The 14,083-nt window shown below is 38.5% G+C and overlaps 1 protein-coding gene across 1 annotated transcript; it reads left to right on the forward strand.

Moving 5' to 3' along the window:
- Positions 1-172: 172 nt before the first annotated feature.
- On the forward strand, positions 173-12,248 carry LOC134667234 (uncharacterized). The gene is made up of 9 exons (XM_063524560.1): positions 173-521; positions 1,688-1,866; positions 3,226-3,417; positions 4,114-4,250; positions 4,659-4,916; positions 5,991-6,122; positions 6,663-6,764; positions 7,219-7,388; positions 10,789-12,248. Exons 1-9 carry the CDS (start codon positions 349-351, stop codon positions 11,627-11,629), a joined length of 2,184 nt encoding a protein of 727 aa, XP_063380630.1. The 5' UTR covers positions 173-348; the 3' UTR covers positions 11,630-12,248.
- The last annotated feature ends 1,835 nt before the right edge of the window (positions 12,249-14,083 follow it).

Below are 14,083 nucleotides of genomic sequence, written 5' to 3' on the forward strand. Positions count from 1 at the left end.
TTGCATATACTTTATCAAATTGTTCTAATTTGTGTATACATACGTAAGTTGAAGCATGTCTAAAGACAGAATTGACAGATTGAAAGTGGAAATAGAACACTTTTGACAACATCTGTGATTCGTAAGCATCTTTGTTTTACATGAAGAAATCTCAGTAAGCTATCCTGTTGTCAATCACCATTATTTCTTTGCATTTGAATTGCATCATTAAAAGAACATATTGTTTTTGTTTGATCAATAAGGGATAATTCATTCTTTAGTAGCCTTGTTTTAAGTTCTTTCCATCTGGCAAAGTGATAAGGTTGTAATTTTATCGGTGTTACTTATTCTTGTTCATACTGAGTGAATATGGGAGACATGGAAGTAGAATATGCCACTGCGCAAAACGACGTGATATTCGAGGCCCACGAGAATGCTCCGTTCGGAATCGAAACGGTGGCTGAGGCTGCCCCTGAGCCGCTTTCACCGGTTCAAATACAGCAAGAATACTTTGAGAATCTGCCTGATTGTGACTGGGTGAAGTAAGTAAACATTGTTAACCTTTAGACCGCCAAAGAATTCCAGAGGCGCACATGGATACCGTTAAATGTTAACCATCTTACATTCCAATTATGTTTACTATGGAGTGGTATACAAAACAGCTGTGTTGGTCAAGGGGTATCCCTAATAATGAATAATGCCTTAAATTATTTGCCTTTTCTTTAGTCTCGTGGACAATAGCTTTGCAAAAATCCAAAGTCCAAAGTGAAGGTCAAAAGATTTTCACATGGATCTATTAACGCCATGTTTATTAAATATTTGATATCAATTTATAGTAAACCTAAATAGATAGTAAACCTTTTGCCTTGAGGGTAATTGTATTAAGACCAAATTATACATGGTGTAACATGAGTAAACCGAATAATTTTAACAGCGTATTCCTGATCATATTTAGAGACAAAAATGTCCTATAAAAGGCTTTTTTGATGGTAATGTTGCTGCTATGGGACATAGTCTAAATTATCCTTATTGATAGACATCAAAAAGTGACAAGTAACACTTTGCAGAAAGAAGGTTTTACGATAAAAAAATGTAAAAATCAATTTTAAGTAACAAGTTTACCAAGAACATTTATTTTTTATGTACAAATACATTAAAAAAATTGAAAAAACAAAACAAAAAAAAAATTTTTTTTTTGCGAAATTGACCTAAACTCATACTACAATTTTTCCTTCTTTTGACCGCAGAAATGCGTGGTTCAAATTATTCGGTTTCCTCATGTTACACCGTGTATTTGTTTTGGTTTATTGCCAAACAAAGCATTAAGGGTTACTTAGTATTATAAACCTACAAGTTATTTGCAAAGGCACCAAAGAATTTTAAACAACACCTGTATATTCATTTTGTGTTTTTGCTAAATGGGGTTGGTCTGTCGAAGTGTTTAGCAGATGGTGCCAGCATAGCTTGCCCTGTCGATCCTTAGAATTGTGTCAAATTTTTGTTTTTTTAATGCAATTCTGTGCTGGGTGCCAGCCCTTTTAAGCCAAATCTCATAGAAAAAGGGGCGTGCTATGATGGCGCCATCTATGTAAACCTTAGAAAATTGCCAACCCCATTGGAAAAATTGTTCTACCTTTACAAAATTATTAAATATTTACTTACTAATTTACATTAATTATTTAGTAAAACAATGCCTACTTCTTTTCAGGTATGAACTGCACAATAGAAACTATTTGCTCCAAAACATGGCATTTGCCTTATTTGGTAGTCCAAGCACAGAAGGCGAGCTCAGTGAAGTGAAGAATGAAGGCGATGTCCATCTCGAGGGCTATACACCCCGGCAAAAGGAACAGGTCATGAGGGTCTACGAGAAGGTGTGTGAACAAAGTACGTATATAATCATTTGTCTTTATCTGTCATTTTGAGTTATGTATTTGTAAGAAAGTGATCATAATTTAATTAAATCAGGTCTGTAGCATTTAAGAATAAGGGGGTAAGAGTGTAACTTCGATTGTATGGAAGTAGATTTTTGGCAGCTGGTTTGTGTGACCCTTAAGGCGGGATTCCACCAGTGTGCGGCACTGTATGGCACAAGCTTTTTGGTACTAAATATGCTTGTGTCGCACAGTGCCTCACACTGGTGGAATCAAGCCTTTAAGATGATCCATTTAGGCATATCAGATCAGACTCATTTCAATCTAAATGTACCTTGTAGGTAGAAATCACTTATATTAATTTTCAACAATCCAGACAAGATAAGATTAAAACCTAACAGGATTTATGTATTTTATACAAGCCTATCTAAATTGATTGTTTAGTAGCTAGTGATAGATAACTTCATCGTGAATTATTTTTATGTTATTTTAAAATTAAGTCTAATGTACTTTATATTAAGGTTCATATTCATATTACATGTATAAATAATCATACACCCAGCTGTAAAAGTGCGTGGTCTCTTTTATGAATGAATTCCATTCATAATGAGTCTATGCAATTTTGCAGCTTACTGGCGGGCTTTACATTGGATCCGTATCCGCAAGCCAGTGAGATTATTTTATTATAGAGAGTGGGAGCAAGATATCGCTACATTACTTACACACCGGATCGCCGAGCGGATTTACACCAGAGTGATAATGAAATGTTATCATGAAATGTTGCCAGAGAGATAATAAACATGTTAAATTATTGTTGATTGATTATATGGTACTGGTGACACAGTGAGCCAAGAAGCTTATATCAAAAATGTTTACAATTCCCCACCCAAACTATTTTCCAATGTTTCCTAAGGCATGTTTTCAATAGCGGAGCCACAAACAGCTGTCTGACAAGGATAATGCTATAAAGTTAGCTGCAATAGCAGAACTTTTTATATGTATTTACGTCGTAAATCCAAAAATTCTAGTACCATGAGTCGTCGATCGAAATCGTTCGTCGTCAAAGATATGTTTACACTTTTGCACCTTACTCTTTTGTAATAAGGCGCAAAATGTAAACATATAACAAGCCGGGGTCCGGTCCGATCGAGCATACACGCACAAAACGGCCAGTGTAGACGTGGCTCGGCCGAGGCGGAGCGCGCGAGGCACGTCTACACTGGCCGTTTTATGCGCGAGGAAATTGGCTCGCGCGTAGGCTCGCTCTGTGTGGACCCGGCTATTGACAGCATTTACACTGGAACATATGACAACTATGCTTACTATTTTAGATATCTTTACAGTATGTACAATAGATATTTCCTCTTTTCAGGCAAATACACTCAAAATGATGAAGATATTATGATATCAGTACTTCTAATAGTATGTGCCAGACCGAAACCAGTGAAGTTCTACCAGATGACACCATCTAACCACTGGTTAGATCTGCATCAGAAGACCGACAGTGAAATATGGTGCACTGCTGTGTTTAGAGTAAGGAAATGTATTCCACAAACTGTTGGTGGTATGTGCTTTTATTAAATATATTTAATAACTTTTCACTTCTAATCAATTTTGAGTTTTTGAGTAGTAAATCAAACCCAATATAGGTAATATAGTCTGTCAAGTAATTTCCGTCAGTAAAAAAACCGGGCAAGTGCGAGTCGGACTCGCGCACGAAGGTTCCGTACCATAATGCAAAAAAAAAACGAAAAAGAAAGCGAAAAGAAAACGGTCACCCATCCAAGTACTGACCACTCCCGACGTTGCTTAACTTTGGTCAAAAATCACGTTTGTTGTATGGGAGCTCCATTTAAATCTTTATTTTATTCTGTTTTTAGTATTTGTTGTTATAGCGGTAACAGAAATACATCATCTGTGAAAATTTCAACTGTCTAGCTATCACGGTTCGTGAGATACAGCCTGGTGACAGACGGACGGACGGACGGACGGACGGACGGACAGCGAAGTCTTAGTAATAGGGTCCCGTTTTACCCTTTGGGTACGGAACCCTAAAAAGGGACAAATTTAAAAAGGGTTTTCGTCCCAAATTTGAATTCGTTCGACATGTCATGCATTTTCTATGACGGCTAATCGGTGATCCTGATCATGTGGTGGTTTCCATAGAAAATTAAGCGCCGGAAGCTTCGGCCCGGTCTAGCATAAGTCATCCATTAGTGTGCGAACTGTGTGTAATTATTATATATTTATTTATTTTTAGCCAAATCATGTAAAATATTCATCGACGAAGATGCTCGAGTGTACCAGGACTGGGAGTCATATTTGCTCAACAACACGCAACCAAAATGTGTGCTAATAGTTCCAGAAAATGGAGAATATGACGGGACTATTATTGAGGTAAGTTTTTAGTAGTGGTACCTAGAGTCCGTCCACGCTAAGTCGCCCGGTGAAGTATGGCGCTACCATACATTGTCATTACCAAGGAGGCAAAGCCAGTAAAAGTAGCGCGGTAGTAGTCTACCAGAATAGGCACGCAGCTTAATGATTAATGACACTTAAGATAGGTACAACATAAAACCTAGCTGCCATCAATTGGGCTGATGTCAACTTCTGTTGGATGAAAAGCCTTATTTTTAGTAGTCACAGAAACCGCATCTTGCACATCGTTTTTGACATTTTATGGCACAATCTACAGAAAGCTGCAGAGACAACTAACCCCCATGCAACGAAGTTTCTATGCAGGGGGTCAGATATCTCTGCATCTTGTCCTAATTTAGTTAATTTAAAAATGAATTACTTTTCCAGGGAGGCGATCGAACATTCGCAGTGAAACTGACAGTAGCACCGTCTCCCACCCTCGGCATCAAAGCGCAAGTGCTCAGCACAGTGGATACAGCGAGCACCGTAGCTTCGATCGGCGCTATAGGCGTGCTCGGTGTCGCCGCGTTCACTCCTGTGGCGCCGGTTGTACTGGCCGGGGCCGCGGTGGCTACAATTTCTACTTGCTTGTACGGGCTTGTTAGGTCGTCGCTGCATCTGCACGATCGGAGTTCACATGAGCAGGTGGGTCTTCATAAAAGCATGAGAGAATAAGTCATAGGATATCCAATAGATGGCGTAAGTGGCGTAACACAATTTTGTTTTTCCGACTCTGCCATCCTGACATCATAAGCGTCCCTTCTATTATTACCAAAAGAGACTATTTCAGTGTCTCGCTCGGTATATACAGCGAGCACCGTAGCTTCGATCGGCGCTATAGGCGTGCTCGGTGTGGCCGCGTTCACTCCTGTGGCGCCGGTTGTACTGGCCGGGGCCGCGGTGGCTACAATTTCTACTTGCTTGTACGGGCTTGTGAGGTCGTCGCTGCATCTGCACGATCGGAGTTCACATGAGCAGGTGGGTCTTCATAAAAGCATGAGAGAATAAGTCATAGGATATCCAATAGATGGCGTAAGTGGCGTAACACAATTTTGATTTTCCGATTCTGCCATCCTGACATCATAAGCGTCCCTTCGTATTTTTACCAAAGACTATTTCAGTGTCTCGCTCGGTATATACAGCGAGCACCGTAGCTTCCTTTAGCGCTATATGTGTGCTCGGTGTGGCCGCGTTCACACCTGTGGCGCCGGTTGTACTGGCCGGGGCCGCGGTGGCCACTATTTCTACTTTCATATACGGGCTTGTGAGGTCGTCATCATCTGCATGATCGGAGTTCACATGAGCAGGTGCTTCTATATAAATAATAGAAATAGTAACGAAGGTGCCAATTAGAGTCAAAGGAAATCTAATAGATGGCGCACAACGCAATTCATTATGTCCGACTCGGCTATCCTGACGATGTTTGCGTCCTTGCGTATCATGGGGTTGGCAACTGTAAAAGGTTTGCCTAGATGGCGCCATCATAGCTTGCCCCTTTTTCTAAGAGATCTGTCTTAAAGGGCTGGCATCCAGGGCATAAAATTCCATTAAAAAACAAAAAAATACACATTTCTAGGGATTGACAGGGCAAGCTATGCTAGCGCCATTTGCTAAATTTCTTTCAAACGAGACTTGTAGTCTTTTCTCATCAAATATCAGCCAAATGCGCGAGATAGTATTCCTGTCCATACTTGTTTGACAACATATGTTTGTTTACAGTCGATTAGCCCCACGGACGCAGAGGCTCGCGGTAGCTGGCTGAACATTGCTGGATCGAGCGTGGGCCTGGCTGCTGGCGCCGCTTCCAACCTGCTGGCGCGCTCGGCCGCTGCGGGAACCAACATGACAAAAGTAAACATTAATAATAATATTCTTTCTGTCGCCCTTATTCTTTCCCTTGTTCTATATGTCAAAAGTAACAAACAATAATGATACTCCATCTAATAATACCTACCCTTATTCTTTTCCGATTATTTGGTGTCGACTTTCCTTGTTATTTTTCTGCAAGAATCTCGGCTATGGGTCATTATTTTTCTATCAGTTACTTAAAGGTTAGCTGGAAGAGATCCCTTAACGGGATAAGTTCGCCTTTGTACACATTTATTGTATTCTCTCTGTGTTATGTACTTGTTTTGTGCAATAAAGTGTTTACTACTACTACTACTACTACTATTATTGCTGAGATTTGGGAGTCTAGTATATTCCTCCTTAATTATAGCAAAGCAAGCCATGTCAGTCGTTAGTTTCGCGGAGATTTTAGAGAATATTATTTCTTTCTTTGAATGTCGCTTTATCTTGTCGCATAATATTTTTCTTTACAAATCTAGGTTGTGCTCCTTTTGCTACTGTGGGCTTAAATTCGTTTTTTAATGTCGTTTCGTTGGTTTACAGACGGGACAAGCCCTGGCGGTGTCTGTAGAGGTGCTTCGTCACGCGAACTTGGTGACTGGCGGCGCCGGCGTAGTCAACAGTCTCGTTCACATCATACTTAAAGTGAGTCAGTTATTAGTTAGAAGTCCTTTGGGGCACACGCAATATTCCTTTAAGGCATTTACTGCCCGCTCGAGCAACACGCTACTTAGCCGATAGCACCCCGTTTTCTAGTTTGTAGTGAAAAGTGCCTACTAACAGAGAATAAAAAAAAACCGGACAAGTGCGAGTCGGCCTCGCCCACCGAGGGTTCCGTACTTTTTGGTATTTGTTGTTATACCGGCAACAGAAATACATCATCTGTGAAAATTTCAACTGTCTAGCTATCACGGTTCATAAGATAGACATACAGAAGGACAAAGTGGAGTCTTAGTAATAGGGTCCCGTTTTTACACCTTGGGTACGGAACCCTAAAAAGATACCGATTAATCAAGAACCTGCTAATTTTTTTGAAGTAATCGGTTAATAATTATATTTATTTTGTAGTAAATGCTAAACTTATAATTCTTTCTAACAGTACCGCCACGGCGAGCACCCGACGAAACTAGAACTGTTCCAGTTCACAGCAGCAACTCTCTTCTTCTGCCACGCCGTCATGTCCAACAAGACGGCGCAAAGCATCATAGAGGACGCCCAGGCTAAGGCCATCAACGAATACCGGGCGACGCTCAGGAGTAATCGACACAGGTAACAAAGCACTCTTTCTTAATGGTATTAGAGTTTATTTTGCATTGTTTACCACGCCGCCGTGTCCAACAAGACGGCGCAGAGCATCATAGAAGACGCCCAGGCTAAGGCCATCAACGAATACCGGGCGACACTCAGGAGTAATCGACACAGGACACAGGTAACAAAGCACTCTTTCTTAATAGTATTAGAGTTTCTTTTGCATTGTTTACCACGCCGTCATGTCCAACAAGACGGCGCAGAGCATCATAGAGGACGCCCAGGCTAAGGCCATCAATGAATACCGGGCGACGCTCAGGAGTAATCGACACAGGTAACAAAGCCTGTTTTACGTAGGTCACTCGATAAGTTTTGAGATACAGAAAAACTATTCAAGATATTAGCACTATTTATATTACATTTTTTCAAAATACTCTCTATCATTTTATATTCAAAGTTCCATTCATCTAAACCAACTTTGAAAACATTTTTGCTAGTCTTGATCCGGTAGGGCAGAAATCGCAACTTCATCAGTTTGTTAGAGCAAACGCGGGATCTAACGACAACAGAGCTTCCTCACTCCAAGATATTGATGTAGGATTATATTAACGCCCCCCGAATTGACCGCTAGGATCTTCCCTATGTCCTTGTATGTTATTCGTGGATCTTATCGCACCAACATTTCAGTAGTCCACACGTTTTCTGCAGTTACTGCTGTTTGCGGGCGACCACTTTCGGTGGTCATCTTCGAGGCTGATTTTACCCCTTTTAAATTCGTTGAACCATCTAAACACTGTTGCCCGTGAAGGAGCAGAATCTCCTAACGCTGACTGCAATCGTTGCAAACACAATTGTTCAGATAAACCACATTTTTAAATCATAAAATATCATAGCACGCAAATGTTCGCGGTTAAGCTCCATCGTTTTAAAGAAAAAACGCGGGAACCGTTTTGGAAAAATGACTGTAACATATTCATTTTTTAAATTGGAGCGAATCTGCAACTTGTGTTCTATTTTTAAATAAATTTGCTTTTTAAAAACATATAATTCAGGTGCGTTCCATTTTCGAATTTCGAGCATCTCAAAACTTATCGAGTGACCTACGTATAGAGGTATTAGAGTTCATTTTGCATTGTTTGTTTTTATGTCTACAGGAACGTTACGATGATGTGTTAGCCGCCTTATTTATTGAGTTTAGTCTACTTTTATTTATTGAGTTTGTGAATGAACATTTTCAATGCGTATATATAGTGCGTCAAGCAAATCTTGTCAGTAGCAATGTAAAGCAAACTAAAGTAGGGCAACACTCAAAGAGTAGTATTGCGCTAAGAAAAGCAGCAATGTACAATTTACATCGAACCAAAACTTTTTTTTCCGCTAAGCGCGCCCTATTACGTACGTCAATTCAAATTGTCACTCGCGGATTTCTCTATTGAAAATGTTTGAAATTGTTATTAATAGGTATAGACGGACAATTTAAAAGCGGTGTGTGATGTTGATAAAAATATTAACTAATTTGAAGATTTCAAAATAAAATTAAAAGTGGATTATGCCGTTAAACAAGAATACACCGTGAAATTTTAGTGGTTGTTTTCCCGCAACGAAATGATTCTGCTATCGATATACAGTCGATGTGTAATCTTTTTTTTAAATAATGTTAAGAAATGCCAGATTTATAAATGTGTCGAACGAAACTCGAAAGTGACCTAACACCAGTAGTAGCACTGTAGTAGTACCTACCTTATTCTTTCGAGTGAATGGAACAAAATAACCTAAAAAGTAGTTCCATTTATTTTTCCTTCACACATTTTACGTGCAGTTAGTTTGCAGATCCTTAAAAGTAAACATAACAAGTTAAGATCAAGCTTTTAATGATATGATCAAAAACTTAAACAAACACTTAAACTTCCCGATACCGCAATAATTGTTCGAATTGCAATCCGCCACGTTCAATACACAATCACCTCTGCCCTGTGCATGTGCTGGCGTTTGAAACTGCCCGTGGTTAAGCAGCCGCTGTGTTGCGGCGACAATTGTTCATCCGTGTGGAACTTGGAGGTTTAAAATCCCCCGAAGACGCAGCGACTGTAAATGGTCCGGTACGCGTAAAGTCGCCGGGCGGCGTGGGAGTCGTAGTTAGCCCTAGCGTACAGCTGCACCATCGCGACGTACTCTAAATTAGAATATTCGTAATGTCGATCCATTTTACTAGAAATAGCAGTGATGACATTGACAGGATCTGTTATCACATTAGTTTAATAAGCGAAGAGGATGTAATTATTCGATTTACCAAAGTTGACACAACGTAATGGCAATCATCAAACTAATAAAAAGGTTTTATTTCAACTGTTAATCGTGAAGGAACAGTCTAAGTAAATTTTAATTTCAGTTGTCAAACAGTAAAGCACTCTAGCCTGTTACACAGTTTAAAAAAGTAACATGTGCTTGTTTATTTGTTTATCTGTTTACAATATCGGGAACTGTCGTCGACTTGCAGTTTTAGTGTGTTACTATTGTTTTTCGCTTGTTCGAGTTTAGGTTATTTCTTTGTATATTTTTTTTTGGAAAACAGATTATTTATAAGTTTGTCTATCATAATTCGAAAGTACTACCGATAGCAAATCGCCCTGCTGCGGGAAAACAACCACTAAAATTTCACGGTGTATATGAATAAAAACATTGTTTCAGCAGGTAGATGTCCTACTGGATTTCAATATTTTATTAGATTTCTCAGTTGGCACTGTAGGCATTGTAGGCACTTTAGCTTTGATTAACCATAATCTTATTTAATATATTGGTATTTAACAGCAGAAATATATCTTGAAATAGAATCGATTCAGAATGTAAACAAAGATGAAGGCTGTCATTCGCGGTCCACATTCCACAGATAAAACACAGATGACACGCGATTTTCGAATTATTCGAACACAGTGTTGCTAACCCGCGATTTTTCAAATTTGCCGCCGTTTGCTACTGACAAGATTTGCTTGACCCAGTATATTTTAGCAGACAGCCTAGCTAGGACGCAAAAAAAACGCACTCAGCCCAGGAATGGCATACCGGTATTTTTTTCATTGAAATTAACCGTTACTACTATTACGGAGCTAAGCTGATAACACATTGGCTTTATCTAAATATCATTTTAAATGTCAAAGAGATATTGCAACGTCGGAGTGATATTTTGTTTTTTATACCGGTAGCGATCCCTGTCAGCCGCGCCCTAATGATCCCAGCTATTCGGGTATTTGTTCATAGAATTTCTTCTAAATATTCTACCGTAAAAAAAGTTTGAAAGATATTGGTTGCTAAATTTAGGTGAGTAGGCTCATTTGATAACTTATTAAAACTGATCCGTTATCACTATGAATACTATAAAATACCCTTAAAGAACATCAAAACACTGTTATTTATTGTGTTACAGAAAAATCTTTGACAAGCTGAGCGCGGAATCTCGCCGAGTGGCAGGCTCTATCCAAGGCAACACAGAAGTAATCCGCGGCATCCAGAGCATCGCCGACAAGGACCAGTACTTCGCCTCCGTCCTCAAGATTAACAAGGACATCAACACGCACAAACTTCGCATCTCCATGACAGCTGACGGGCAAGTCAACTTAAATGCCCAACATAAGTTTAACCCAGCAGACCTAAGCATGCTCGATCCTAATGGCCGGAGCCAATTGTTCAACTCTCTAGGCCCCGACACGTTACCAGCGCAAAATGTTCCTACTAAATTATCGACACCAATCACACCTTCAAGATATATTGATCAAGAAGAAGAAAACAATAATCTTCTAGTCGGCATACATCCAGGTGAAGTCCTACGCATTGGTACGTATTTGGTACGCATCAGCGCTTCAGGCACGCAAAATATTGCGAAACTCCTGGAGGATTTAAGCCAGGAAATATATGCGAATCTTATGACTGTAGTCTTTAATATTCTTTCTAATCTCTTACCGAATGATATAGCCAGGCTTAGGCTGTTAAGTCCTGACGAGGATTTGGTCATGCAGATCGTTAATTTTGTTTTTAACTATATGAAACATAAGAGGCCTTTGGGCGAGCCGTGTGCGGAAAATGATAATGGTATCATTTACGTGTTGAAAGAGTTCTTCCAAGAAGGAAGAGTGCGCCAGGATATCATCCTTATGTTGAAGGATCGTCTGATGATTTGGGTCGAAGAAGAGATTGATGCTAGAGCGCGAAGGTTCCCAAATAAGAAACAAATCATTTGTAACCTCTGTCAAGGTATTCGGTTTGCGTAGATTGTAGATTTTGAGAAGGGCAAGTGTGATGCTTCCATACTTTTTTATTTGTAGACACATGTAAAATTAAAAATATGTAATCTTTATCACATTTATTTTGAAATCTAAGTAAGAACTTTTCTAGTTATATTTTATCGATTTGAAATAAAAGTAACTGATTATTTTATATGCTGATTGTACCTATCAATACTTCCAAGTGTTTTTATGTTGTTCATCGCTCTGTCGATTAAAGATCTGTCATTGTCACACTAATTAAAAAATATGTAATTAAAACTAATGTTTATTTATAGTGCTAATCGGCATAAAAGTTAAATAATTCTGCTAGCGCTAGGATACATTGTGATTAACTAAAAGGGGTTGCATTATTCACTGAAAAATGTCAATTCAAAAATAAAAATACTACAATTCAATAATAATTTAAAACTAGTTTAGGCCTGGTCAAAAGTCCCCCTGAGTTGACCCTGGCGCAAACCCTTTACCGAATCGGTGCAGAGTTAGATTGACCGACGCTAGTTTTAAGTATTTCCTACTAATTACTAAGGTAGGTGTCAATGTCGATCCATGTTTCACTTTAGTGTGCAATCTTGTTATCTAAGGCCCCCTCCCACATCTGGCGTCTTTCGAGCGTCGGCGTCTGTCGGCGTCGGTCCAGCGCTATGGAAAATGACGTCGCTGCGCAGTTGCGTCGACGCTGCGTCGACGTTGCGTCGACGTTGGCCATAGAATTGTAGACGCCGACGCTCGAAAGACGCCAGATGTGGGGGGGCCCTAATTTACGTCACTGCACACTAGAATTATGCATATTGTACGTGTTTTGATAACAATGAATTGGTCACACTCTGATAAAATATATAACTTAGTATACCCGGAACATACACTTATGAATCATAGAACTGTTTAATACAAACATATCAAATGAGTCCAATGTTGGTACATATTTTATACGCCTATTTTTGTGATACCTACATTTAATATTTTATGAATCTTGTTAAAGTTTACTTAAAGTGAGTTTTTCACTGTGATATTGTAGTTAATACATTAGATTATGTTTATCATATATGTATGTATAGAAAAAAGTGAATTTATATAAAGTTTCACAGTGATACCAAATGTATATTATATCACGTGTTATGATACTTATGATAATTATTGTTTTTTATTTATGCACAATTGCACAACCGTCTCTTTTTGTTGGTATATATGTATAATAGGTATGTTATAAAAGAGATTAGAGTTTTATAAAAAAATCAAAACCAACCAACACCAAATTATCCAAAAATTTAATATAAAAAAAATCTAATAAGTTTAGTGACTAAAAAGTAGCGAAGTGACTAACATCGTCATACGTATGAAGTACCTACTCGCGCTTTAATATACAGATGTAGTGCACAATTATTTTTAATCGTTATATTCACGGAAACGTACGAACGTGTCATGTTATATATTAAAGCGCGAGGCTTTAATATACAGATGTAGTGCATAATTATTTTTAATCGTTATATTCACGGAAACGTACGAACGTGTCATGTTTTTCATTCAGTTTCGGTACAAAAAGTACTGAGGTTGACTGAAGTAGCACGACAAATACGAACGTTTCCAAGAAAATAAGATGGAAAACAATTATGCACTTCATATGTATTGCACTACTTTACGCGTCCAAGTATGCCCTGGCTTTCTGTACCTACTCAAAATACAACGTATGACAGCTTTATAATAGAGTAGTTTAAATTAGAGAGCATAAATAAGTGCCTTTTATATCCAAGTGCAAAGAAGCTTATAAATAGTAAGTATATAGAAATACTACCAGTGTAACTTTTTTAATTGTTTATTGAAATCAATAAATAATATTGGGGATCATTATCTTCTATTTATTTAAAACCCTTTAAATGATTACTTTAATTTCTGATACCTAATTTAAACAAAAACACAAACGTTGCCTACAGATATAGCTACCAGTACAAGCTAAAATAGATCTTATTGCAAAAGGAGCAATAATTTTAATTTGGCATGGTCAAAAAAACGTACAGTCACCTGCATGTTATGCACCTGCATAATATGTTACACAATGAAGGCCGCAAAAATATCTGACACGATCTTATTTTTAGAGCCATAAGAGCGTGTCACATATTTTTGCGGCCTTCGAAGAGTAACATATTATTGCAGGTGACTGTACCACCAAAAAGGCAATAATTTAAAGCAAGAACAAGGTTTATCAGTCATATATAATTGATTTATCCGCTTTTAAAGTGTAAAAATATGTGCACACTACCTTAATGTACAGACAACAATATAAGTATTACATATTTTTGCACTTTATCCGTGTCGATATTTAATACCTTGACTGTATCAGTCACGACTGACACATTCCATTTTGACGGCATCGAAGATTTGTTCTCAATACCAGGCTATTCACTTGAAAATTTGGCAAATGTTTCGTCTGTGATGTATTTTAAA

Source organism: Cydia fagiglandana, chromosome 9, assembly GCF_963556715.1.
Source record: "Cydia fagiglandana chromosome 9, ilCydFagi1.1, whole genome shotgun sequence".
In the NCBI taxonomy this organism is placed as follows: domain Eukaryota; kingdom Metazoa; phylum Arthropoda; class Insecta; order Lepidoptera; family Tortricidae; genus Cydia; species Cydia fagiglandana.

Bases quoted from the DNA above. Each gene is read 5' to 3' on its own strand.
- LOC134667234 (XM_063524560.1), top strand. From the start codon at position 349: ATGGGAGACATGGAAGTAGAATATGCCACTGCGCAAAACGACGTGATA. The intron at 522-1,687 runs GTAAGTAAACAT...ACTTCTTTTCAG, and splicing joins CCTGATTGTGACTGGGTGAA to GTATGAACTGCACAATAGAA. The intron at 6,123-6,662 runs GTAAACATTAAT...GTTGGTTTACAG, and splicing joins CGGGAACCAACATGACAAAA to ACGGGACAAGCCCTGGCGGT.